Below are 26,414 nucleotides of genomic sequence, written 5' to 3'. Positions count from 1 at the left end.
AGAAGTAGTAACATACACAGAAGAGGCCCAGGAGCTGAGAGACTTCCCCCGAGACAGAGCCTAAGCAGTGGAGATCTGGGTTTGCTCTGTAATTGTTTCAGGCCTGGACACCATTAAAGCAGTTTGGATGGTCCTGCAGCAAGGCAATCAGAGTGTAGGACGATTAGTAGTCTCAGGAAGATTCTTCGAAAGCCACCCACTGATCCCAGTCCAACTCAGTTCTTTCTCCTGTGTCTTGGCTTCCTCTTCTTGCCACACACCCTAGACCTCCTCCCGTCCAGTGCCCACTGATCACACAGCTGCCTGCCCTCCAGGGATCTTCACTTCCTTAAGGCACCTCCCACTTAGATTCCCTCCAGCTTTCTCCTTTCCCCCTCTGAGCTCTGAATCTGCTATCTGATTCTCAGCACAGACTGAAGTAATTTCCCAAGAACCAGAGAAATGAAACTGAAACTAAGTCTGAGCCGAATGAGAAATGCAACAAGGAGGGGGGAAGAGGGAGGGAGGAGCTAGTAAGAGGGAGGAGGCCAGCAAAACAAAGCGGAGCACAGGATGACATCATCACGACCGAATCTGCTGTTCCCATCACTATGCATTCTAAAGCCACAGAAACATTGTACACTGTGCTTGATCCTAACTACAAGAGTCACCGGCATTGACGAGGCGCGAGCCACGGACCCTGCCCTCAGCCACAGAAACAGAGGTCAGACCCTGTGACAAGACTCTGCTCCTTAGAGAACACACAGGGAGCCTGGTGTCTGTCCTGCCAGTTCCCAGCGCAGGCAAGCTCAGGGAAAGGGCTGCAATAAGCAAGTTCCTGTGTTCTGAGGAGAGGCACTCACTTCCCTAAGCTGGGGGATGTTCTCTGCAGTGCAGAGCTCTGCTTTGAAAGATGCAATAGGGCCCAGGGCCTGCCCCTTCTCCAAGAAAGCCAGCACCTGTCACCCTTGCCAGTCCTGCAGGAGCAGTCTTCTCAGCCCTCAACTGCTGTCACCAGTTGCCCAGAAAGGCTGGCAGGGTTCCTGGGTGACTCCCGGGATGGTTTGTCTCTGTCCCTTCCTGGTGCTGCAAGAATTACCCCGTGAAAAGGAAGGCTAATCTAGGCTGTATTCAGCTAAGAGGAGGTCACACTGTTGGAGTAGAAGGAGCTGCACAGAGCTGGGGAGGGAAAGCAGGCAGCCATGTGAGCTGGTGTCCATACAGCTGGTCTTGGTGGGTTGCACCCAAAATATGCAATTTCCAGAATTTAGGACCCAGCCAAGCCATTCCCCTCCCACTCTGCGATGAGTTTCGTTTCTGATCTCAGTTTTTGAGGGGCAGGGGTGGGCAGCAAGCTCAGGCGATTTCACTAAGTTTCAGTTCTCCCTGGGAAGTGGGAGGAGCCAGCACTATTTAAAAGATTGGAGTCGGCAACTGAACTCTCTTGCTGAGCAGTGTCAGCGGAGTGGTAAGTACAGCACAGGATTCTGTGCAGAGCTAGGGGATGCCTCTGGGTTCCTTGTAGATGCTGGAGGGCACTGTGGGACATTGCTCAGTGCCATTAAAATTAGAGGGTGAGTGACAGCTCAGGTAGTTACTGGGCTAGACACAGTGGGTCCCTCCCTGCTACTGATTTCAGAGGCAGTCTGAAACAACCTCACAAATCCTATTATCTCTGCTAGAAGGCAGCTGGAGAGGGTGGGGTCCTGGGGTCTCTGGAATCTCCGGAGTCTGGGGCTAAAGCATAGATGAAAGGTTTCAGATCCCCTGCAGCATGGGCCAGGAGCCCATGGGAAAGCAGATGGAAGTCTCTTGTTAAAGGTGGGAAGAAACAGGTGACCCAGGGACAGGCTTTGAAGTACAGGTGGGAGTGCTCTGGGGACCCTGCTGGAAGGGCTGACAGGGCTGTACATTATTCCCAGGGTCTTTCCAGTGCTTACACAGGAAGCCCTACATCTGCTCAAAGTGCAGGGTGTCCCACAAACCTTCCATTTCAAAGGCTCAACTGCAGGGGACATGGAGGGCAGGAACTGGGAGATAAAAAGACTCTTGAGTCTCTCTATGGCCACTTTAACACCCAGACAGGCCTGGGAAGGCTCCCACTCTTATCAGTTTTCCTGGACAAGCAGGGTGGTTAGGGGCTCTGAATCCTATTCCATGCTGCTCCTGTTTACAACCGGGCTGAGGATGATTTCCCAACAGGACAAAAACTCAGGGGAGCCCCACCATTGGGATCTCTGTCCATAATAAATGGTAAATAGCACATTAGGGCCATTGGCAAATACCCCTGCCTCCTATAGAGTGGAGGTATAGCCAATCAACCCAAGGACAGCACAAACGGGCACAGGCCTGCCTGGGTAGGGATGCTTAGAGCCCACCACACCTGGTTACTTGTGTGTGTCTGATGTTGAACTTCAGTTGAGGCAGGAGCCTGCATAAGATGTGGTAGGGCTGCCCTGATGGTCTCTGTGCAATGGGATCTGTAGTGTGACAGAGTTAGGAGACAGGAGGCAAGGGTATCCTGTAGCTCCCCTGCAAAGTAGCGTTGCTCTACTGCTGGGAGTAGCTTGTGCTTGACTAGAGCAAGATCTAGATGGGCAGATGCACTCACCTCAGGTTGGCAGTGCAGGGGGCTGCCCAGGACACTGAAGGAACAGAGGAGGGTGTGATGCTTGAGGTTGCTGTGCTCCTGAGATCCACCAAGTCTCAAAGGTGATTCAGAAGAATTGCACATGCTTGTGATTTGCAGACAACACATGGGACTTAGGTTCCAGAAAAGGACCAGAAAAAAGGCTTGTTTTGAGTGGTCACTAGGAATCTTTGATCATGGGGCACAAGGCTCGTGATATCACTTGATTATGCAGTGAAATTGACCAAAACAAGCATGAACCAATAGATGAGGCACAAACAGAGGATAAAAGGGTACTTATCCTGGTGCCTAGGACCCCTTGTAATATTAGGTCTTCAAAGCAGCAGGAGGAGAGCTGTATCTGAAGAATTTCCTAGATTAACAGTCTCCATGAGCGCCTTTAGAGTTACTCCTCTTTCATGATCCCCTTCCCAAGTCAGAAATAAACACCTGCATTCCAAAAGGAGAGGTGATGGGTGATGCTGCCAGGAAGCGCAGACCCTGGGGCTGGTAAGAAAGGAATGGAGATTGTAATATTGTTATCTCTGTTGTGAATCTTAGCCAAGGTCTGAAAAATTGTTTTCCAAACCTTTCTAACTTACAGTCATCATTTTCCACAGTGTGCCCAGGAAGAAGCAATCAAAGATGGTTCTTAGCACAGAAGAATCTGGAAACCCTGCTTCAGTCACCTTACACAGTGACCAATTGCCCAATGGAGAGACTGGCCTAGAAGAGAAAAACCAGGTATGACAGGTGTCCATCTGAAGGCTGATGCTTTATGTCACACCCCCTGGAGGTGATGGCTTCCTTGACCTTCCTGGGGCACGATGCCAATGTGGGTCTACTGTTCACTTTGCTTGGGCTAAGGTAAAACCAATGACCCTCTCTTGTCCTTCACAGGATGCCATCTTGGTCTGGGAAAAGGGGTATCGTTAGGAATTGGCAGGGCCCTGGGCAGTGCTATGCTGTACCCTGCCTACACCATGACTTAATCTCCAGCTACAATGTTAATGACTCACTGAGACACTACCTCCCTGGAGAAGTCACTTGGTATTTGTTTTCATTGAATTGGGATCCAGTTTTGCTGGAGTTTTGCTCCCTTAGCATGGTCCCAGCCTGACCAGTCAGCTTTCTGGCCTTGGGAGGGTCTTCCTCCCTTCAGCAGTGGGCTTTTCCATCTCCATGGTGGGATTAACAGCATGGCTGTTGAGAGGAGTCAGTGTAGCTGATGCTGGCACTCAAAACTGTATCTTCATTCCCCAGGCTATAACCCTCAGTGTAAGGGCAAAAGGAACTCACACCCAATGCATCAGTCACTCTTTTGTTTCTGTGACTTAAGTTTTCAAAAGAATCAATTTATAAAGAAGAAAGGTTATTTCGCTCATAGTTTCAGAAATTACATCCCATGCCCACTAGGTGCCATTGTTCTAGGCCTGCAATGCATAGCATGAAGGAACAAAACTGATGTCTAATGACTAGGGGGGAAGAAGAGGTAGAGGAAGGGCTCCAAGTTCATTTCAAGGTAACCTATACCCTCCCAGTAGTCCCCAACTCTTCCAACCTCACCACATTCCAAGAACAGCTGGGACCTCACCTTCAGGAGGCCTTTGGGGTATGTTTCAGATCTAAATTCATATACACTCACACCCACTTGCTTTGGGAATAGCTGGGTTTTTCTGTCCAGGCAAGAGGCTATCTATGATCTCTCAGCACAGCTTCTAGGCAGAGAGGGACCGAGTTTCTGATTTGGGTGCTTTCAGACCCACAGTAGCAGCACAGCCTCCTCCCTCAGGTATGATAAATAAGAGACCTAGGACTGGAGCCATCTGCTTTAACAGGCACAGGTGTCTCTGTTGGAGGAACAAGTGAGACTCTTGCACCTTCTCGGAGTACAGTTGATGTTAGCAACAAAGCCCCAGAGGATCTGCTGCTGGAGTGCTGGGAGCAAGACCCGGGTGTGGGGTGCTGTTGCTACAATCCTTTCCCTGGGGGAGAAAGTAACAAGAGTCCCTCTTTCTAAGATCACAAGGACAAACCAAGGTGTAGTTACATCAGCAATCACCAGGGAACAAATGAGTTTATCAGACTTCCTTGCTGAGCAATAGGGAAGGGGTCAAAGCAGGAATGTATAAAGCAACCACACTGGAAGATCTGCATCCAGCAGGGACAGTGGCTCCCCCAGGGCTGTGTAGACATCTGCTCCTCTCATTATTCCCCATCTATTTCCTTTAGAACTCGCATAGGCCTAAAGCCAGGTGCACTTAGAACAGAATTACACACAACTGGGAAAGTATCTGGATATTCATGGAGGATCCCATGACCCTCTCCACCTTCCTCTGTGAGGAAAGATCAACAGTCTACAAAGCTGTAGGCAGGAGTTTCTCTTCCACAAGCTGCTCCCAAGTAACCAGACAGAGGCTTAATAATAATTATAAATGCCAAGCCAATAGCTCAGGCTTATTACTTGCTAACTTTTACTTTTAAATTAACCCATATTTCTTATCTATGCTTTGCCATGTGGCTTGATACCTTTTTTCAGTACAGCATGCCCACCTTGTTTCTCTCTGCATCTGCTCAAGAGACTTCTGACTTCATCTATCTTTTTAAAAATTTATTTGTGTATATAAGTGCTCTGTCTGCATGTTCCTCTTCTTGCCAGCGGAGGGCATTGTGAGCCACCATGTGGTTGCTGGGAGTTGAACTCGGGTCCTCTGATAGAGCAGTCAGTGCTCTCAATTGTTGAGCTGCTGTGAGATAATTATCTTGTGTACTATAAAGATTTGTCACTCATATTAGTTTAATAACATGCTAATTAGCCAGTAGCCAGGCAGAAAGTATAGAAGGGTCAACAAAATTAATAATTCTGGGAAGAGGAAAGGCAGAGAGTCAGTCACCAGACAGACAAAAAGGAAGGAAAATGAGAATGCTGCATTGAGAAAAGGTACCAAGACATGTGGTTAAACATAGATAAAAATTATGGGTAAATTTAAGTTGTGAGAGCTACTTAATAATAAACCTAAGCTAATAGATCAAACAGTTTATAATTAATATAAGCCACTGTGTTTCTTTGGGACTGAATGGCTGTGGGGCCAGGCAGGAGAGAAACTTCTGTCTACACTGGGCCATCTCTCCAGCCTTCTGACTCCACCCTTCTTTATCCCAACATCCTGTATAATTTGCTTGTCCTGCTTATACTTTCTGCCTGGCTACTGGCCAGTCAGCTTTTTATTAAGCCAATTTGAATGGCAAATCTTTTTTTTTTTTGGTTTTTCAAGACAGGGTTTCCCTGTAGTTTTTAGAGCCTGCCCTGGAACTAGCTCTTGTAGACCAGGCTGGCCTCAAACTCACAGAGATCTGCCTGCCTCTGCCTCCCAAGTGCTAGGATTAAAGGTGTGTGCCACCACCGCCCAGCCAGAATGACAGATCTTTAAAGTATATAGAAAAGATTATTTCACAGCACAAAGCTGAAAGAAAATGGCCATATGTCTTTGTAGAAAGCTTCAGCACAGGCAATGGCACAAGGATCATCTTGGGGAGAGACAGGAAAATGATACTGAAAAGCAAGGCTGTGGTTGCCAAGAGCTTGGGGCAGAGGCACCTGCTAGAAAGGAGAGTGATGGGAAAGAGGTGATGTGAGGATGAGGTGTCCTGGTCCAGCAATGGTTATTTCCTTCACAGGGTTGGAGGGTGGGGAATCTGTGTCTTAGCTTATTTCTTTCTATTTTATTAAATATTATGAATGGATCTTACAAGGGCACAAAAACAGAATGTTGTCAGGACTCAGACTCACTGCTGGGCACCATAGGCATAGTGAGGTCTCAAACACAGCTACCCAGCAGCTGTCCTGTGCTCAGTGGGGTCAGACCACATCTGGCTAAGGAGTCCATATCAATGTGGTCTGTTAGGCTGAAACCTAATATTAATTCTTTGTCAGATATATACTTAGCAAACATTTGCTCCTTGGATAACACTTTTTTTCCTTTTTTGGAGACCTGGTCTTTAGCTCTCAAGACTTTATAATTCTTGTCTAACTTATGCCTTTTGGGTCATTTCTAATAAGCTAGGACCTAACTCACATTTAGGGATTTTTGTAGTTATTGTTTTTAAGAATGTCTATATTTTATGTCTTTTTCATCTAGGTTTATGATGGATCAAGAATTCATTTTTATGGTGTGAGATAGTGATTTAGGTCTTTTAACTTAAATGTAGACAGTGAAATATTCCAATATGGCGTGGTGAAAAGCCAGTCCTTTCCCAGACATTGCCTTTGTATCTTATCAGCATCCGTACCATGTGGTGACCTTCAGAGATGTATGTTGTGTTCCACTAATGTCCTGTTCCATTCTGTGAAGTACACACCTTATCAGTTCCAACTTTATCACCATCTTGGGACAAGAGGCTTCCATTCTCCCACTTTGTAGTTCTGTTTTAGAGCCATTTTGCCTATCGGGGCAGAATTTAAGCCATTTATATTTAATATGGTGCTGTTAGATGAGAACACCTGTTGCTGTTCGTTTTTATGTGTGAAGCCATTTGTTCTTACCCCTTTCCTTATATTCTTCTGTGTTTAAGATTAAACATCTATATTTTAAGAGTGCTTATCATATCTTCTGCTGATTTCTACAAACATGATGTGAGTGTCTGTAGTTCTTGCCTTTAATAAACTCAGGAAGTCTATCTATGAGGGACAGAATACTAACTTCCTGGGTGGTATAAGAACCTTTTCTCTGCTCTTTGTCCCCATCCCATCTTCCAAGATCTTCCTCATCCATTAATCAGAAACCTCACAATCCATTACCACTGTTTGTTGCTTAGGTATCACTTAAGGATGCTGAAGTCATAAGAGATCTGTGCCAGGCTGATTCATATAAATTTAGGATTCCTCTCCTGTCCCTTGCCCTCTGCACACAGGATGCCTTTTACAATTCCTGCAGTGTGGATCTGCTGGGGATAAATTTGTTCAGATTTCATATCCGGAAAGTCCATATTTTGACATAATTTTCTGTGTTTCTATTTGTAACAATCATCTCCTGGTTTTCATGAGAACAGCACGGGAGACTTTCAGAGTAGAACACAGGCTATCTGACTCCTAAACTGTCATATTTCAACCAGGGTGAACTTAACTCTCCAAGTCTTAGTTTTCCCCCTAAATTATAGGATCTAGTGATAACAGAGCATTTGAGCAATCGCTTTACTCTAGGGATGGGAAAGATATTTGCAGAGTGCTCATTGACCTTCCAACACTTACCAGTAAGCCAAACTCACATCTTCTTCCTAACAGACTTTTAATTAACACTTCTTAAAAACAATAACAAACAAACAAACCTCCCTGGCTTCTTGCAACTTTTAAGGGAAAGGCCATGTTGCCGACCAGAGATATACTAATTCCCAGCCATCCGATGTTCCTGCCAGTTATCCATGGTGATATAGCCTTACTCTTCCCTCATTTCAAACAGATATTTTTCTGGGTATAGAACTCTAAGTTCATGGTGTCTTTGGCATCAATATAAACACTTTTCAAAATGGAGATGCAACCCAGTTGTCAAGATGTTTTGGCAAATTCTACCCTACTATCTTCACGCTTCCATTCTTTCTGATAAGAAACTAACTGGTTGTCAAGCTTGTGTCTGTTCCTCTGTATGTAAGGTGTAATTTGTTGATCACTTTTAAACCTGTTTAGAACTAGCTTTTAATCATTTGATTCAAATGTACCTTGTTGTAATTTTTTTGTGTATCATGTACCTGAAATTTGTTGACTTCTTTAATATTTGGATGATGGTTGTCATTTTTAAAAGGTTTATTATTGATTATGCATACAGTGTTCTATGCCTCCAGGCCAGAAGAGGGCACCAGATTTCATCATAGATGATTGTGAGCCACCATGTGGTTGCTGGGAGTTGAACTCAGTACCTCTGGAAGACCAGCCAAGCAGCCAGTGCTCTTAACCTCTGAGCCATCTCTCCAGTTTGTTATGGTTATCATTAAGGAGGCATGCCCTGGCACTCAGTAGGTAGTAAGGGGAGGTGGTCCAAAGTGACAACTGAAAGCTGCTAACATATCACAATGAAAACCAAGACTGTGGTTGAAAGAGAGACTAAGGGTTAAAAGGGTGGAGTCTAAAGACTGAGGAAGATGAGTGGGAGGACTTGGAGTTAGCTATGAGATATGCCAACCAGATAGGAAAAGAAGTAGGGCTCTGGTCCAGTGACACAGGCCAGCAGGCTCACAGGAAGCCCTTGAGGATGAGTGTGTGTAGGGCATGACTGACCTTCTGATATTCTGACTTCTGATGAGGCCAACTATAACAGTAAATTGTATATTAGAATGTCTTCTAACAAGAAGATTGCCTTTGGGAGACCATCTCAAACCACCCCACAGACAAGAAGTCAAATACGCGGTAACCAAAGAAGACTGAGATAGCATCTTGATAGCTGTGCTATAGTTCTCTATGGTGGTAAAGTTATCAATGAAAACCGATTGTTGTGAGAACAAAGAGTTTAGTAAAATCAACAGCACTGGAGACACCTACAAAGTGTGTGTGTGTGTATGTGTGTCAGAGGCAGAGCAACCATTAGCTAGGGGCTTGTCAGTATCAAAGCTGGAGTCAAAATGGATAGAATGGGGCTTCATTACTCCTAACTGTGTTGGCAGAGCAGAGCCAGTGCACGATCATCTCCCTGGTTGGGCCAGAGGACAAGCATAGAGTGTGTGACCTGCCCTTGGGCCAGGGGACAAGCGTAGAGTGTGTGACCTGCCCTTGGCTCAACCCATAACAATGTACAGAACTAACATTCAATCTCCACAGAGATTACTTCTGCCTTGGTCCAGTTTTTGCCGTAATCCTATAAAAACAGTGAACAAGGGAAATTGAACAGTATCACTTCCTCTGTGGAAACTCATGTCACTCCTTTTCTCTGGCGACAGTGAACCTGGGGTTACGCTGCAGGTCCAGCTCTGATAAAGAGAAGTAAATGGCACCTTAGGTTCTTAGGCCATGCATAACAACATGGATCCTGTCATTTTCATCATCGATACAGAAGAATCAACTTTTTATTTCCTCAAATGTATTTTTGCCCATTTCTTACTCTTAGGAACTCTAACAGCATATGCATCATCCTTGAACCCAGCAGCCTTGGCTGGAGCACTCCCATGGAGCACAACCTTACCTTACTCTTGCTTTGCCCTCATCTAGGACTCTGTGAACAACCTCTGCATGCAGTATGAGGAGAAGGTGCGGCCCTGCATTGACCTCATCGACTCCCTGCGGGCCCTGGGCGTGGAGCAGGACCTGGCCCTGCCTGCCATAGCAGTCATTGGGGACCAGAGCTCAGGGAAGAGCTCTGTGCTGGAAGCACTGTCAGGAGTGGCCCTCCCTAGAGGCAGCGGTGAGAGCCCCGTGCTTATTGCCTTGCTAGACTGTGGGAGCTGGGGCTCAAAAGATAGAAGCAGATCCCCTCCCAGTTTGGGCACACAGCAGAACAAAGGTGGTCTTCCTCCTTGGCTTGAGGGCAGCCTTTCTTCGGTGCAGCTCAGCAGTTTCTTCCTCCTCTCACAAGGGCACCAGTTTTAGGGTTTGGGCTTCTCCCATGCAGCTTCCCAAGCCCTTCATGAGCCCAAGTTACCTCCTTTGAGGCTCTGTATCCAACAGTCACTGTAAGTATCGGGGCTGAGCACGTGGGGGCAGGCGCCCACACAGGGGCGGGGGTGGGAGCAGCTTTCAGTCCATTGCACTGCTCCATTGTACATTTTGTGAGTCACTTGAAATCTGCAGTTTGCAGAAGCCATGACTAAGTGGGTCAGGTTCTTAGACCCTTCCTTTGAGGTGACGCATACCCTTTGGAGAGAAGACTGGTGTCCAGGTTAGTGTTGCTGCTTAAAGTCCATGGCGGAGGTGGTCATCGAGTGCTCAGGGAGAGGTCAGAGCCGACGTGGTACAGGGACCCAGTAGAAATGTCATGGTAAAGGCAGGAGTTGGAGGGAGATCATAACAGGGGGCAGGATAAAGTAGGCTGAGGGGCACAGTGAACAGGATGTGGTGGAGGCTGGTGAGAGATGTCTGGTACCCTAAAGGTTCCACCAAGGTCCCCACAGAGCTGAGGGTGCCATACTAGGAGGAGAGCATTGGGCTCACAGGGACCGCATCTCCTAGGTATCGTCACCAGGTGCCCTCTGGTGCTGAAACTGAAGAAGTCGGAACCAGGAGAGGAGTGGAGAGGCAAGGTCATCTATGACGACATCGAAGTGGAGCTCTCCGATCCCTCCCAGGTGGAAGAGGCCATCAACAAAGGTCCGTGTCCCACTGTCCCTTATCCTCTGACTGCCTGTCAACCCTGCCTGGAGTCGGAGGAGAAGTGTAGAGTCATTCTGTCAGGGCCCTGTTCCAGCACACACACAAAAAAATAAATAAATAAAATGAGACCCCTTCAAACCTGCTGTCACCCAGGACCCCCAGACAGAAGAGACTCTGTATTCCTTCTCAGTGGCTGTGGCACAATATCTCCCAGGATGCCTTTCAGAGGGACATACTTTATCTCCTGGATTCAGAGGGCTTTGGTCTATGGTGACCTTTTCCTATGATCCTGGAGGAACATTATTATGGCAGGGACAAGTGTTGACAGAGAGAAGCAGAGTGCCACAGGAAAGAGCCAGAAATGAGACATATGGACCTGTGCCCCAGTGACCTACTTCCTCTAGCGGGGTTCCACCTCAAAAAGTGTCTAGAAGCTTAAATTATGACCAGCTGGGGACCAATCCAACTTTTCAATACAGGAACCTGTGGGGTCATGCATAGCCAAGACATGCTTTCCCAGAGTTCCCTGGAAGAAGATGCCCTCCATCTATCTAGTCTAGATTCCCTCAGTCTCTTCTCCCTATCCCACCCCACAAAGCTTAACCAGGCTTCCTTTTTCCTCCTCTAAAGGCCAGAACTTTATTGCTGGGGCAGGACTGGGAATCAGTGATAAACTCATTAGCCTGGATGTCAGCTCCCCAAATGTCCCAGACCTGACCCTGATTGACCTGCCTGGGATCACCAGGGTGGCTGTGGGCAACCAGCCTGCAGACATCGGACGGCAGGTGAGACTCTAGACTCCACTCTGACCCACACTGGGCTTCAAGGGGCACTGGAGTATGTCCAGGGCTATGTCTAGGAGGGACCTTGTGGAGGCGGGAGTGAGACTGAATGGCCAGGATTCACTAAAGAGGGGTGCAGTCATGGAAGCCAGAGCCTGAAGCAAGTAGATGGCCACAACCATCTCATTCTCAATCCGTCTCCATAACTAGGCATTGCCATCTCATTTCTTACAGATCAAGAGACTCATCAAGACATACATCCAGAAACAGGAGACCATCAACCTGGTGGTTGTCCCCAGTAATGTGGACATCGCCACCACAGAAGCACTGAGCATGGCTCAGGAGGTGGACCCTGACGGGGACAGGACCATAGGTGAGGAGAGTGGGAGATAACAGTGGTGTGTGTGTGCCAGTGAGAATACATGCCCTGGATCCAGATGGACCAAACTCAGTGCACAGCCAGGATCCCACTGAGGTGGGAGGAAGTGAGCCCTTCATCTTGTCTCCCTGGTAGGAAAGGCATGAGGAGTCAGGGGTGGGCAAGCGTGGGGAGGAAATCGTATTTGCTGAGACTCACTGGCTGAGGATCCATGGTAAGGTCCACACAGAGTGAAAGGATGAATAGCTGTTGTCTCTCTGCGTGGTGGCCGTGGAGAGGTGCTAGGAAGGAGCCTGCAGCTCACTGAGGGTCTTCTCTGATTTCACAAGGCTAACTGCACTTGGCTCTGTGGGTGGACTTCCACCTTGCATGGGTTCTGGCTGTCTCAGGCAAAATGGGATCCTGGTGGTTAGTCAGAGCTACAGTTCCTGCTATCTTGGGCAGGGTGTGTCCTCTGATTCCAGTGTCTGTCTTGCAGGGATCTTGACCAAGCCCGATCTGGTTGACAGAGGTACTGAAGACAAAGTTGTTGATGTGGTGCGGAACCTGGTGTACCACCTGAAGAAGGGCTACATGGTGGTCAAGTGCAGGGGTCAGCAGGACATCCAGGAACAGCTGAGCTTGACTGAGGCCCTTGAGAAGGAGCAAGCCTTTTTCAAGGAGCACCCTCACTTCAGGTGCCTTTGCCATACTGTCCCATGCAGTGAAAATTACTGGCCAACAAAATTCCTGACATGAAGGGTATATGTGCAGCAGCCTGAGGATGATTGCATTTTCAAAACCACTATAAAACTTTCCTGAAAGAAAGCACAATGTACAAAGTAGTCCTTAAAGAGTAGTAAGTAGTAAAATAGAAGAGGGAGCTTGCCAAAGTACCACAATCAAGAGGTGCAGGAACTAGACTTACAAGTAGAACAGAGCAGAGGAAAAGTTGGAGACCCAGAACCCCACTGTGCCTTTGACACGTCATAAATGCAGCGCTGAGCCATGGTAGGTGCCCCTTTGCCATCTTGTCATAGACAACTACTCAGCACCTGCATAACACCAGGCCAGGCTCTTGCTTGACACATTACTGCAAATCAGAGGTGAGACAACAATAGACATGAATGATAACATCTGAGCTCCCAAAGACATCTGCTGATGATGGCTTAAATCGCACCAAGACCTTCAGAACTCCCTACTGCAGGAGCATTCTCTTGGGCTGTCCTAATCTTAGTGGGAACTTTTAAATTTGTTTCCATTTAGTATGATATTGTCTATAGGATTTTTGTATACACTGTCATGTATACTGTCATTAGATTGAGGCAAGTTTCCTCCATCCCTATCTTCTTCACGGTTTTTGTGATGAAGAGATATTGGATTTTGTCAAATCCTTCTTCTGTGTCTAATGAGATGATGGTATGATTTGTCTTTGAGTACGCTGTGGTGATAGATGATAATATGAATTGAATTACGTATGTTGAACCATCCTTGCATCTTTAGAATGAAACCAAGCTTGGTTGTGATAGATGATATTGTTTGTATGCACATAAATTTGGGTTTGCCAGTATTTTATTGAAAACTTTTGCATATTTCTTCACCTGGGAGATTGGTCTGTAATTTTTTGTTTGTTTGTTTGTATTGTCTTTATTTGGATTTGGTATCAAGGTAATACTGGCTTCATAGAGAAGAGTTTGGAAGCTGTCCTTCATTTTCTCTTTCAAGAAGAATTTGGACAGTGCTGGTGTGAATTTCCTGAAAGTCTGGTAGAATTCTGCAGTGAATCTGGTCCTGGGCTTGTTTCAGTTGAGAGAACTTTTATTAGTGTTTCAATCTCATTCCTTGTCTAAACTGTTTATTTCATATTGGTTTAATTTCATCCATGTTTTTTAGGCTTCTCAGTTTCGTGAATTAGAGATTTTTAAAGTATGTCCTTGCAAATGTCTGCCCTCCACTTGGATCTATTGCATCTATTGGATCTCTCTCTCTCTCTCTCTCTCTCTCTCTCTCTCTCTCTCTCTCTCTCCCTCTCTCTAAATTTGGCCAAGGATTTGTCAATCTTCTTTTTCTTTTCGAAGATCCAACTTCTCATTTTTTGATTCTTTGTAGTTTCTTTCAATTCAATTTTTTTATTATCCAATCTATGGGGGTATTGTTTGCTCTTGATTTTCCGAGGCTTTCAAGTGCATAATTACGTTATTAATTTATGATATCTGGAAATTTTTGATGCATTTGTTCTATAAACATTTTTCTTAGGATTGCTTTCACTGTGTCCTGTAGATTTATATATGTTGTTTTCATTTCCCTTCAATTATTAAATTTTTTTCTTTTTTTCCTTTTCTTTGTTTCTCTCTCTCCCCCGCCCCCTCTCTGTGTGTGTGTTTGCTTTTTGAGACAGGGATTCTCTGTGTAACCCTGGCTGTTCTGAATCTCTGTAGACCAGGCTGACCTCAAATTCAGAGATCCAGGTTATCTCTGCCTCCCATGTGCTGGGATTAAAGGCATGTGCTGCTGCCACCCAGCAAATTTTTGAAATTTTTTAATTTCCATATTTCTTCCTAATAACAATCACCATTCAGTAGGGTGTTGTTTCGTGCCCTGCTTGTAATTTTTGTTGCTGTTGATATACTGCTTAATTCTGTTATGGTCAGATAAAGTGCAGGATGTGATTTCAATTGTCCTGTGTTTGTTGAGATTTGACTTGTGTTCTTTTTTTTTTCTTGCTGATTTTTTTATTAATTAATTAATTTAATTATTAAAGATTTCTGCCTCTTCCCCGCCACCACCTCCCATTCCCTCCCCCTTGACTTGTGTTCTAATAGCTGATATGTTTTGGAGAAAGCTTAAGGGGCTTCTGAAAATAATGTGTATATGTGTGTTCTTTAGTATTTGGGTAGAATCTTCTACAGATATCTGTTAGATACACTTGATTTCTTTTTTTCTTTTCCTTTTTGTCTGTCAGACTGTCTCTTGTTTGTTTGTTTGAGAAAAAGTCTCTTTACTAATCTCTGGCTGTCCTGGAACTCACTATGAAAAACAAGCTGTCCTCAAATTCACAGAGATCTGCCTTCTTCTGTGTGGGATTAAAGACATGCATCACCAAGCCTAACTTCATTTGGTTTCTGATATCACTTAACTGCCATGTTTCTCTGCTTAGATCTTGTCCAGATGTCCTATCTGTTGACGTGAGTTGGGTACTGAAATCACCCACAATCGGTGTGTTAGTCAATCTGTGATTTTACATCTAATAGCATTTTAAAATGAAAGTTGTGGCCCTGTGTTAAATGCCTGTATGTTTAAGATTGCAGTATCCTCTTGGTAGATTGTTCCTGTGGTCAGTGTAAAGGATCCCTGTAGTGAATCATTCACCCTGATACCTGACTTTGGGTTTTTATTATTAAGACCAATTAGAATTCAAGCTATACATCCTTCCTTATCTCTTTTAACCAGTTTTATGTTGAAGTCTACTTTATCAGAAATTAAAATATCTAACCGACTTGTATTCTAGATTCATTTACTTTTCCACCCTTACCCTGAGGTCATGTCCATCATTGAGAGTAATCTGTGTTTTCTGGAGGCAGCAAAAAAATGGATTCTATTTTCAGATCCAACCTGCTAGTCTGTCTTTATTGGGGAACTGAGACTTCATATTCAGAATTATTATTGACAGATATATGCTAATTCCTGTCACTTGTTTTTGTTTTGTTTGTTTTAGACTTTGTATTATGAAACAGGGTCTGGTTGTCTTAGACTTGTTTATCACACATATGCAAATGCATTTCAGTGACTTTGTAAAAAGACCTGGATCTATATGTATTCTTGTGTATTGTGTATGTATGTGTGTTCTCCTATGTACAGCCTATATGGAAGGGTGTGTTTACTTGTATATATTATACATGTGTGTGTTTTTACTAACATATCACGCATGGAAGGTTGTGTTGTATACTTGTATATGAAACACACAAAAGATGTGTGCGTGTGTGTTCATATGTATCACACATGGAATGGGATGTTGTGTTATGATAACATATCTGTACATATGTTTTATGGAGAACAGATTTTACTCTGATTATTAATGTGCTGAGGGGGAATACTGCAGCCCATTATGGAACTATCCTGGCTGGTTCCCCTGTATCACTGTACAAAACGATCTCTGAATTCTTCATGAGTACCAACCTCAAGGTACCCAATCATCGATAGTTCCCAAACTGGCCCTGGCCTCCCCACAGCAGACTGCAGATTTGTGTTTTGGCCGAGTCTAATGGGACCCTCTCTCCTATTCCCTCAGTGTTCTTCTGGAGGATGGGAAGGCCACAGTGCCCCGTCTGGCAGAGAGACTGACCACGGAGCTCATCGCACACATCTGTGTAAGCCAGGGAGGCTGTATCTTCATCAAGCTAAGCTGGGACCGGGATGGTTCTGGCACACAAGCTGGTCAAGATCTCTTTGCACGGACATGCTGTGTTTGGGAGTCAGTCACTCCAGCATCTGAAGGCTTTGTGCTGGCTCCTGCTGCTATCACCCTTAGGTTCTGGGTGGCACGGCTGTGAGACCCTCATTCTGGAATTGATCTCGAGAGCTTAGTTCAAATGGCCTCTTCAGATAAAAGCCACGCTCACTTTCTCTGACCTGGTGGAGTCTGCATCTCAACCCCTTAGTTCTCTACCTGGGGAGTTGAGAATACTCAGCACATGTGGATTTAGAGTCCATACCTGCTTGAGGACTGCTGTGGAACGAACCCAGCAGTGATCTTCTTCCCCTGGGCTCTTCCTGAGTTCAAGGTGTTCCTGCGGTCCCCAGGATGCAGGTGGAGATCAGGGCATCTGCAGGCACCATGGTCTTGAGTGACCCTCTCTGGTCCTCCTTGATGCAGACAGAGGCAGGCCTGCTCTTGCTGAGTTCTGTGCCTTGAGCTGCCTGGGGACAGCAAGCTGTAGAAACCTTCCTTGGAAACAAGAATCCTCGGCAGCTTTTGACCTGTTGAAAACAACGCAAATGCTTGGGAGTCTTGTATTATTCTAACTTCCCCTGTTTCAGAAGCTTCTAAAAGGTGCTTTGTTGCATTTCCCTCAAGAGAGTTCATGTCCCTGTTACAGAAGGAGATGACCCTGGGTGGCTATTTTAGAAGGCAACCATATGCAGTGGACAGGTTTGCATACCAGATGGAGTTGTGGGCAAACCTGTGTGGGAAGGGATGCTTCTCAAGGGCTGTTCTGCACTAGGGAAACTGTATCCAGACTTTAGAACATTACCCATGTGTCACAGTGACTAGGCTGAGCAGGTTTGGAGCCTCCTTTGCATCCCAGTCTGTAGTTCTATCTCCCGTTCATCTCTTTCCATTTCAGAAATCTCTGCCTTTGTTAGAAAATCAAATAAAGAAGTGTCACCAGACTGCAAGCGAGGAGCTGCAGAAGTACGGTGCAGACATACCAGAAGACGACGACGGGAAAACGTTCTTCCTGATCGATGTGAGCATTGCCCATAGTTCCAGGCATGAGGACAGCATCACTGTCTACACAGGAACCGCTCTCTGGGGCTCTTCAGATCCCAAGCCTCCAAGGCTGATGGAGCTGCATCCTGTCCATTTAGTGTTAAAAAGGAGTGGGGCAGAGACAATGGTTGAGTGCAGGGTGGGGCTTGAGGGGACATTTTCATTTCATCCACACTGACAGAAGAATTCTCCCCAAGGCTCCCAAAGGAGGAGGGGGAATGAAGGTATTTCCTGCTGCCAAAGTCCCTTCTCCATACTGTTGTGCTGGGCCCGTGAGGAGGAGGTGGCTCATCCACCTTCAAGGCACATATGTTCTTTTACTACCTTGACCCCATGCTTGAAGGATTTCTGCTAATAATGACGTTTTTCTTCTTGACAGAAAATCAACACTTTTAACCAGGACATCACTGCCATAGTACAAGGGGAGGAGAGTGTAGGGGAGGGGGAATGTCGCCTGTTCAACAAGATCCGAGGGGAGTTCTTCTCGTGGAGTAAGGAGATCGAAAAACATTTCCAAAGCGGTAAGTATCTTGTTCAGTCTGCGTTGCCACCCTTAACAATCTTATACTCCACTGTCATGGACAATAGGAAACCATCACTCACAGTTCTGGGTGCTAGGAAGTCCAAGGTCAAGGTACCAGAAGATGAGGGGACTGGTGAGTGCTCCATCTCTGCTCCCAAGGTGGCACCATCTAGCCTGATCCTCATGTGTGGAGGATAAGAGCCAATTTTCTCTGGCCTCTGTTCTAAGGACACACATCCTTCTGTAAGAATGGAGCTACCATATCCTAGTAACTTCTTAAAGGCCCACCTCTCAGTGCCAGTCCACTAGGAATGAAGTCCAACTTATGAACTTTGGTAACACATTAGATAGGAAACTGACAACAAACCAAAGTACAGGTACTAGCAAAGTCCAACTTGGTGAACCAATGAGTTTTATTGGATTTACTTATAGGAATGTGGGTCTGGGATTACTTACAGACATAGAAATGAGTCTTGATACTTGTCATTATGGCCATGAGAAGGTAATACAAGCACATGCAGCACCAGAATGCTCCATAAATCTGTTCTTTGATCACATATCTGTTCTGATAAAGCTGTCATGGCTGAGGGGAATTCCAAGACTTCCTTGAAGGGGCTTGATGAAAACATAGGATTAGTTTGAACCCACCAGAGGTTCTGATAAACATCTTTGCTGGACTGAGTGACAGAATATGAAGCAACTTTACAACTCCAAGGTACAAGAGCAGGATCCAATTAGAAAAGATGTTTTTCCAAAAAGAGGATATACAAATGACTAGTAAAATACCAGTGGCCATCAGAAATGCAAATGAAAACACAAGGCTAATTCCTGTCCCAGCCCCCAGGGTGATTAGAATTAGAAAGGCAGACACTGGCAGGTGCTGGAGAAGAGGCTGGGAAGAGGAAGCCTGGTGTACTGATGGGGAATGTGTTACAGCTGTGAGTCCTCAGAGAGGTGAGCACAGGATACCCACTTCCACTCCCAGGGAGAGTTGGAAAGATGTCTCTTTCCTCTACTATAAGGAAATAGTCAAACAAACATATAAGTCCTTTAACCTGAACCTGGCATCTTCTCCCTGTGTTTTCACAAGTCCTTTACTCTGGGTATTTATGTATCTTTGTCAGTCCCTGTAAGGACACAAGACACAGTGGATTAGAGACCACCCTCAGAGACTCCTTTCTACTTAATAATTTCTTTTAAAACCCTCATCTGCACATAGTCCCATCTTGAGGTGCTGGGTGGTTGGGACCACAGCACAGGATTTTGAAGGAAACAATTCAGCTCTTAGCGTCATCAATGAATGGAGTATTTTAATTCACAGAAAGGAGCGGGAATACAAGGTGCAAGGCTGACAAGCCTTGATGACAGAATACGCCTGTGGCCTGAGATTCCATTTCAGAAACACCTGGAATACATTCTTGGTGTAGGTAGAAGGTAGAGCAGAGGCTGCAAGGTTGGAGAAAGGGCAGAACAGAAGGCACCTCATGCTGGTGAGAGGAGCAGTTTCTGGCGGTGACAGACACTTTCCAGAATCAAGGATTAAACTGTTGGAGCTTGGTTCACAATTCTGGATATATTTAAGGTCTTGTTTATGAGATAAGTTTTCTTTTAATTAAAAATATTCTTTGGAGGGTTAGAGTGATGGATCAATGGTTAAGAGCACTGGCTGTTCTTCCAGTTGATCTAGGTTTGAAACCTAGCACCCACATGGTGACTCATAACCATTTGTAAATTCAATCACAGGGGATCTCTCTGACTTCTGGAGGCACTGTATGCACATTGGGCAGAGACATATATGCAGGCAAAATGCCTAAACACATAAAGTGATAAAATAAAAACTAAAAAGATAAAAACAGCTAGTTTGCCACAGGGGAAGCTGGGATTGTCTGAGTCTGCTGCCCACTTCCATTAGTGGGGAGAGGGACTGTTTTGTCCAATGAACAGGGAGATCAGGTCACACTGGGGCCATCCACGTTCCTACTTGCCCTGTAATCTCTTGCTGAGAGGTACCTCTCCTCCCACCCAGCTCTTGATGCTGTCTGGGGGGTCACAGGTTCTGTGAGCTATGTGCTCTGTCTCTTCTTTGCTCAAATCCAGCTGGATTCATAAACCCACGCACTCCAGGTATTTTTGATGCCATGTCTTCCTGTGGTTTCCATCTGTTGGATTCTGCCATGGTCTCTGGCACTGAACTTGCCTTTTGCGTCAAGATCGTATTCTTCCTTATAACCGCAAATATCTTTCAATTTGCAGATATTTATTTGCTTCATTATATCTCAGTCAATCCAGTAAGATCAGAATGGGCTTGTTTAGGAAAATATTTGCAAGTCCTCTTAGAATCTAACAGTCACCTCCTACTGTAGGTTATGATATTTTATATAATGAAGTCTGGAAATTTGAAAAGCAATATCGAGGCCGAGAGCTGCCAGGCTTTGTGAACTACAAAACGTTTGAGAACATCATAAGAAGCCAAATCAGAGTCCTGGAGGAGCCGGCTGTAGAAATGCTGCACAAGGTCACTGGTGAGTGCTACCCGGGGTCACTGTTCTAGGACAGGAGACAACCAGGGTTGTCCTCTAGAGCTGGTTCTAGGTGGGCTGGAGGGTTTTCTGTGCTCTAGATGCCACTGTGGTGATCAAAAATGCAGTCCATTCTGATCTTGTCTGTGGGTACAGGGATTTGCTGTCAGAGGGCAGAGTCACCTAAACTTTTGGACCCTTAACTCAGTTCTGTAAAGAGCAAAGCCAGAGTCCTTCACGCAAAGTGATGACCACGCTTAGCCTGCAGCTATATTTATATTAAAGAGAGTTCTCTAGAAGCCTGGGTGTACCTCCTTCTTCATTGGACAGGAAGGAAAGAAAGGAGGGGGCGGGGATCAGGAGAGCCCCCTGCATCCTTCAACCCTATCCTGGTTGGTTTTACATCTACACTGAGTGAATATATCTTAACCACTTACTATGTTAAACTGTTTTTTTTTCTCTCTTCAATCAGAAATGGTACGAGTGGCCTTTTCGAAGGTTTCTGAAAAAAATTTTGATGAGTTTTTTAACCTCCACAGAACTACCAAGGTAAAACCAAATGTGTGTTGTTTTTAAAGCATAATGAATATGACATTAGGGAACAGGTGTTTAGGATTGAGACTGTGTCTCCTTTACTGTGCTTGTATGGAGGAGGCTTAAGCTCCTCCTTGCATCTTGTTGATGAGGCTACTGGTGCTGTCTGACTAAAGTAGGGGCAGGGAGAGGAGGGAGAAGAGAAGGAGGAACGGAGCTGAAGGCTGAAATCCACAGGTGAGGCTCTGTCAGGGAGCCTCACAGGCCCATGCAAAGGAAGACCCTCCTGACACTGAGTGAAAGGTATCAGATGTGGGGCTCAGGGGGGATGTTAAGACAGATTGTGGGAAGTAAGACATTTATTAGAAGAGTTGTTCGTTGTGGACAGACAGACAGACACACAGACAGTATACTTGTGGCTCTGAGTAAAGTCAGGCCCCATGTCCAGAGACACTCTGACAGGTGTCTGAAGTGGATTCAAGCCCATAGAACAGACGAGATTCCTTTCTGTAAGTCTCTGAGGAAAGGAGGTTTTACAACCCTACAGTCAGGCTTTCCAATACCCCAACAGGCAGAAGGGAAAGGGTGGGTAAATGTGGCCCGGGAAATCACCAGATACCCATCAGTAGCCTTTTGATGTCCTTTGATGTGTATGATGTGTCTTAGAAAACTTACTTCCCAAGATGAGAAATTTAGGTGTCTGGTAGCCTGTTGGCTTGGTAGGATAGCTCTGTGTGAGGCTGAACGGGAAGGGCTGCTGGATTCTTAGGGACACAGCAGTCTTGGCTGGTTTCTAATAGTGATTCTAACAGCGAGGACCACAAGTGTGAAATTGTGTCTGTTTAGAGGGATGCAGCAGCAAAGAGGAAAATGGCTCTACCTTCATAGGGCATGGTGAAGAAACTCAGCCCCTGCCCAGACACACAGGTCCTGTGCAGGTGGCCAGTGGCTCTGCCATTCTCCAGCCTGGGCCACAGCTGGGTTGTTCCATGGGCCTGTGTCCCCAGTGTGGGAGGATGAGGCCTCCCTGGAAGGTATGGTAAATGAGAGGTATAATTGGAGACACACCCAGCACTGAACTTTGCATAGATTGCCCCTGCAATGGTCAAGCCAGGAGCCACTCTAGGCTAAGGCTGTCCTGAATGCCTAGGACATGGCACCCATAGGAGGTGACTGACCTAAACTGAGTCCTTCTTACATTTGCACACTTTCTGGTAGAAGTCACCTCCTTATTGTAGATGTTAAAGTGGCTAAAACAGCAAGGAGAGCGGCTGGGTCAGGGCTGAGAATCTATACACATCCCTAGCCCTTCCTAAGTGTATTCCTTCTACCCTTACTGTGACCAAATAACTGGTAAGAACAACTTAGTAAGGATTTATTTAGGCTCATGGTTTGAGGGGATACAGTCCAATGTGGTCGAGAAGGCAGAGCAGTACGGATGTAAGACAGCTGGTCACGTTGCTCTGTTCGGAAAATGAGTGCTGGTGTTCAGAAGCTCCAACTGTATATAGAACAGCATTGTCCACTTTAGGCTGGGTCTTCCACCTCAGTTAAACATCTCTGGAAACACCTTTTCAGACATGTTCAGAGACAAGCCGCCGGAGTGATTCTAAATCTAGTCAAGAATCTAGAGAGATGGTTCAGCAGTTAAGAATGCTTACTGTTCTCGTAGAGGAGATGAGTTCAGTTCCCACATCAGGTGGCTCCAACTATTTGTAACCTCAGTTCCAGGGGATCCAGTACTTTCTTCTGGCTTCTGTAGGCACTTGCGTGAATATGGTAACACAAAGGAATGCCACACATACATAAAATAAATAAACAAATCTTCAAAAATAAATCCACTCGAGTTGATGCTTTAAATAGGGGCTACTCATGCCTAGGCTTCCTCTGGTTTCCACCCTCAGTTTGGAGGACCCTACATAGATGAGATGAGCAAGGGGGTACAGGGACTACTCCCCGGTAATGGCTGTTCTTGTTTCTGCTGGGTGACCAATACTTGTGGACCTGTTGGGTATCCTGTGTTCTTACTCCATGGCAAGCCTTTCTTGATGATGTTGGCCTACATTTTTCTTTCCTTGCAGTCCAAACTCGAAGACATCAGATTAGATCAAGAAAAGGAAGCGGAGAAGATGATCCGACTTCACTTTCAGATGGAGCAGATTATCTACTGCCAGGACCAAGTCTACAGGGGAGCTTTACAGAAGGTCAGAGAGAAGGAAGCCGAGGAGGAGAAGAAGAATACAAAGTCAAGTGGCTTCTCTTCCTCTCAAGCTTTGCAGAACTCATCAATGGCTGAGATCTTTCAGCATCTGAATGCCTACCGCCAGGTAAGTGTGTGAACACCTTGGAATGGGGTTTCAGGGTATTCGTTCCCTTTGTTTCTTTGGGATTTCTGTTCTTGTTGTTCTTTTTGTTTGTTTTTCAAGACATGTTCTCTCTGTGTATCCCTGGCTCTCTTGGAACTCACCCTGTAGACTAGGCTGGCCTCAAACTCACAAAGCTGGGACTAAAGGTGTGTGCCACCACTGTTGGCTGTTCCCTTTGTTTCTGTTTGTCTCTCTGTGCAGGATACGAATCTGCAAAAGGGCTTCAGGACAATGTCATCCTTAAGTTCTGTGTGAGCCTCTGGGTTATAATTCATCCAGATGAACAGGTAGTTTAGAGCCAAAGACATTTGCCTTTTATGGTCCATGTGACCCTGACTGTGTGACTTAGAACATCAGCTTTATTCTCGGTTTCAGTATCCCAAGCACCTGTGATGGAGTGTGGGGCTCTTAGCACAGTGTTGGAGTGCTGTGTACTCATCAAGTGGAAGCCAGATTCTGGTATCTGTTTGGTGGGGCATACATCATGTAACCCAAGTATAGCTGGTCCTACTCAGTCAAAGCCATGGGGACTTGGAAGCTACCACACGAGGGAAGGAATGGTGACTTTCTAATGTACAGACTTCTGCCACTGACTGCTAGAAGGCCAGACTTGTCTTCTGACCAATCACAAGACTCCTAGGTCTTATGGCCATGCACCTGTAGATGTCAGGTTTGCTCTCTGTCTCTGGGACTCTGACAACTCCAGGGATCTTAACAAGTGGAATAGTAGAGTTTTTATCCTGCCTTCCTCACTTTTTTCTCAGAGCATACTGACCTCAGTGTCCATACATATCATAGCATGAATCAGGGCTTTTTGTCTGTGAACATCATCCTTTCCTATTAGCCAAGGCCCCATTCCCACCCAAGGCACCAACATCTGGATATCCAGGGTCTCTATGCCTTTTATTTCCCACCACTTCTGAACCTCACTCCTTCCCATTGATGTTTGGAGACAGGCCACAACCGGACTATCTGTGGTTAGAGAACACATAGCCTATGTCCTGCCATCAGTTGTGCCCAAGCTGTGTCTAGGTGCTCCTCACTTGTCAGGAATCTTATTACTTGTGACACAGCTGCTTAACTATTCCCAGGGGGCTGTGGACATGGAGTACTTGTATCCTGATTGACCCATTAGATCAGGCTTCTTATTAACTGCTGTAACTTATATTAGCCCATAATTCTTGTCTGTGTTAGCCATGTGGCTTGGTACCATTTTGGCGAGGCAGTCACATCTTGTTTGCTTTGTGTCTGGCTTCCTCTCTTTTGGGTGTCGACTGCAGAATGAATCTTTTCCTCTTTCTAGAATTCTCATTGCCCTGCCTCTACTTCCTGCTTGATGGCCCCACCTCTACTTTCTGCCTGGCTACTGGCCAATCAGCGTTTATTTAAAATACAAGTGACAGGGTACAGACCATTGTCCCACAGCAAGCAATGTTCTCAATAGAGGGGCCAGCCATTTGGAATGGAGTTGGGTGTGTCTGTGGATTATGTTCCAGTACATAGTACTCTTATCCATTGAAAGTCCACTTGATTGATGGTCAGGGAAACTGGTGGGATCCAGAGTTTAACAGGTACCTTGGACCTGCTCTGCTAAGACACTGAGGGGGCTGAGGCCTTTCTCTATCAGGATCTCACTACTCAGAGATATATGGTGTCAGGTTCTTTTTGCCCCTTCCTCAAGCCTTCTGTGTCTCCCTCTTCCAGGAAGCTCACAACCGCATCTCCAGCCACATTCCTTTGATCATCCAGTATTTCATCCTAAAAATGTTTGCTGAGCAGCTGCAGAAGGGCATGCTCCAGCTCCTGCAGGACAAGGATTCCTGTAGCTGGCTCCTGAAGGAACGCAATGACACCAGCGAGAAGAGGAAGTTCCTGAAGGAGCGCCTGTCAAGGCTGTCCCAGGCTCGCCGCCGGCTAGCCAAATTCCCTGGTTAAGCTGGCTCTGTCCTTCCCCGTGTCTCCTGGACAGTACTTAGTGACAGAAGGGCTCCTGCCTTTCCTGGTAGCTATACCACCACCCTTTAGCCTCTGACCTGGTATTGGTGTTAGCAATCAGGAGCAAAGGGGAGCTTTCTGCTCACTCTAAGATGAGGAAGAGGAAGAGGCTCTCAAAACACAGGAAGTAGATGTGTAGACAATGCCACTTTTCTGTTATGACAATGACTTCACCCTCAGAACCTTTCCCACCTTAGCCTCTACTTTCTTAGCACCTGTTTCTGTGCACCCTACCAGTTTAATAAACAAATGAGCCATAGTCTTGGGAACTGCCTACTGTATTCCTAATGAACCACTTTTGACACTTCTCTGACTCACTTTGAATTGGGGGAAGGGTTGCACAGGACTGCCAGGGATAGAGGGCAAGTGGTAAAAATAAGGACCACTAAAGCCAACTTCCCTCGGGAATTGGGGACCAAGGAGGGTCCTAAAGCAAATGGAGACAAGCTTGGAAAGACAGACAGTTGAACACATGCGTTCTTTATGCACATGGGTACTGGCCCTCAGGGAATGCAAAGCAGTCACAATGCGAGCAGAGGCCGTGAGAAGTTCTGCATGCCCAGCTCTGGTAGAGAAATCACCCAGTAGGACCAAGTCAGCTGGGGGGACAATACCCTCCCTACAGGAGAGCTGCTGAGTCCTTCCAGACTGGGAGGTGAGTGGATTCAAGCTGCACCCTCAGGCCGACTCTCCTCGAACTCAGTTCCAGATTCACACAGCACGACCTGCCTTGAAGGTTAGGAAGCCTTGGGTGCAGGTCACAGCACTGGCTGGGGACAGATGCCCAATAGAGGTCCTAACACCAGGTCCACTGAAAGATCACTAAAACATCAGGAATGCTGGGCCCAGAAAGAAGACACACCTGGCAGTCAGGGGAGGTGCAAGAAGCTGAGGGACATTCTCTAGGAAACATGAGTAAGGACATAGGGAGCAGAGTCCTTTTTATAG

At 46.0% G+C, this 26,414-nt stretch overlaps 1 protein-coding gene across 2 annotated transcripts; it reads left to right on the top strand.

Moving 5' to 3' along the window:
- Positions 1 to 593: 593 nt before the first annotated feature.
- Mx1 (MX dynamin like GTPase 1) lies at positions 594 to 25,773 on the top strand. Of its 2 annotated transcripts, none has more exons than XM_057764581.1 (14): positions 594 to 703; positions 3,229 to 3,352; positions 9,801 to 9,993; positions 10,758 to 10,895; positions 11,529 to 11,683; positions 11,915 to 12,053; positions 12,538 to 12,736; positions 16,327 to 16,405; positions 17,384 to 17,506; positions 17,909 to 18,050; positions 20,416 to 20,574; positions 21,044 to 21,120; positions 23,187 to 23,432; positions 25,176 to 25,773. In XM_057764581.1, exons 2-14 carry the CDS (start codon positions 3,254 to 3,256, stop codon positions 25,404 to 25,406), a joined length of 1,980 nt encoding a protein of 659 aa, XP_057620564.1. In that variant the 5' UTR covers positions 594 to 703; positions 3,229 to 3,253; the 3' UTR covers positions 25,407 to 25,773. The 2 variants fall into 2 exon arrangements, with proteins under 2 accessions (XP_057620564.1, XP_057620565.1); XM_057764582.1 differs by lacking the exon at positions 594 to 703 and adding an exon at positions 1,407 to 1,447.
- The last annotated feature ends 641 nt before the right edge of the window (positions 25,774 to 26,414 follow it).

This window comes from Chionomys nivalis, chromosome 3 (genome assembly GCF_950005125.1).
Source record: "Chionomys nivalis chromosome 3, mChiNiv1.1, whole genome shotgun sequence".
In the NCBI taxonomy this organism is placed as follows: Eukaryota; Metazoa; Chordata; class Mammalia; order Rodentia; family Cricetidae; genus Chionomys; species Chionomys nivalis.
Note: the sequence above shows the minus strand (reverse complement) of the source record. Positions and strands in the feature narration are given on the sequence as shown.

Bases quoted from the DNA above. Each gene is read 5' to 3' on its own strand.
- Mx1 (XM_057764581.1), top strand. From the start codon at position 3,254: ATGGTTCTTAGCACAGAAGAATCTGGAAACCCTGCTTCAGTCACCTTA. The intron at 18,051-20,415 runs GTAAGTATCTTG...CTCCTACTGTAG, and splicing joins CGAAAAACATTTCCAAAGCG to GTTATGATATTTTATATAAT. The intron at 23,433-25,175 runs GTAAGTGTGTGA...TCCCTCTTCCAG, and splicing joins ATCTGAATGCCTACCGCCAG to GAAGCTCACAACCGCATCTC.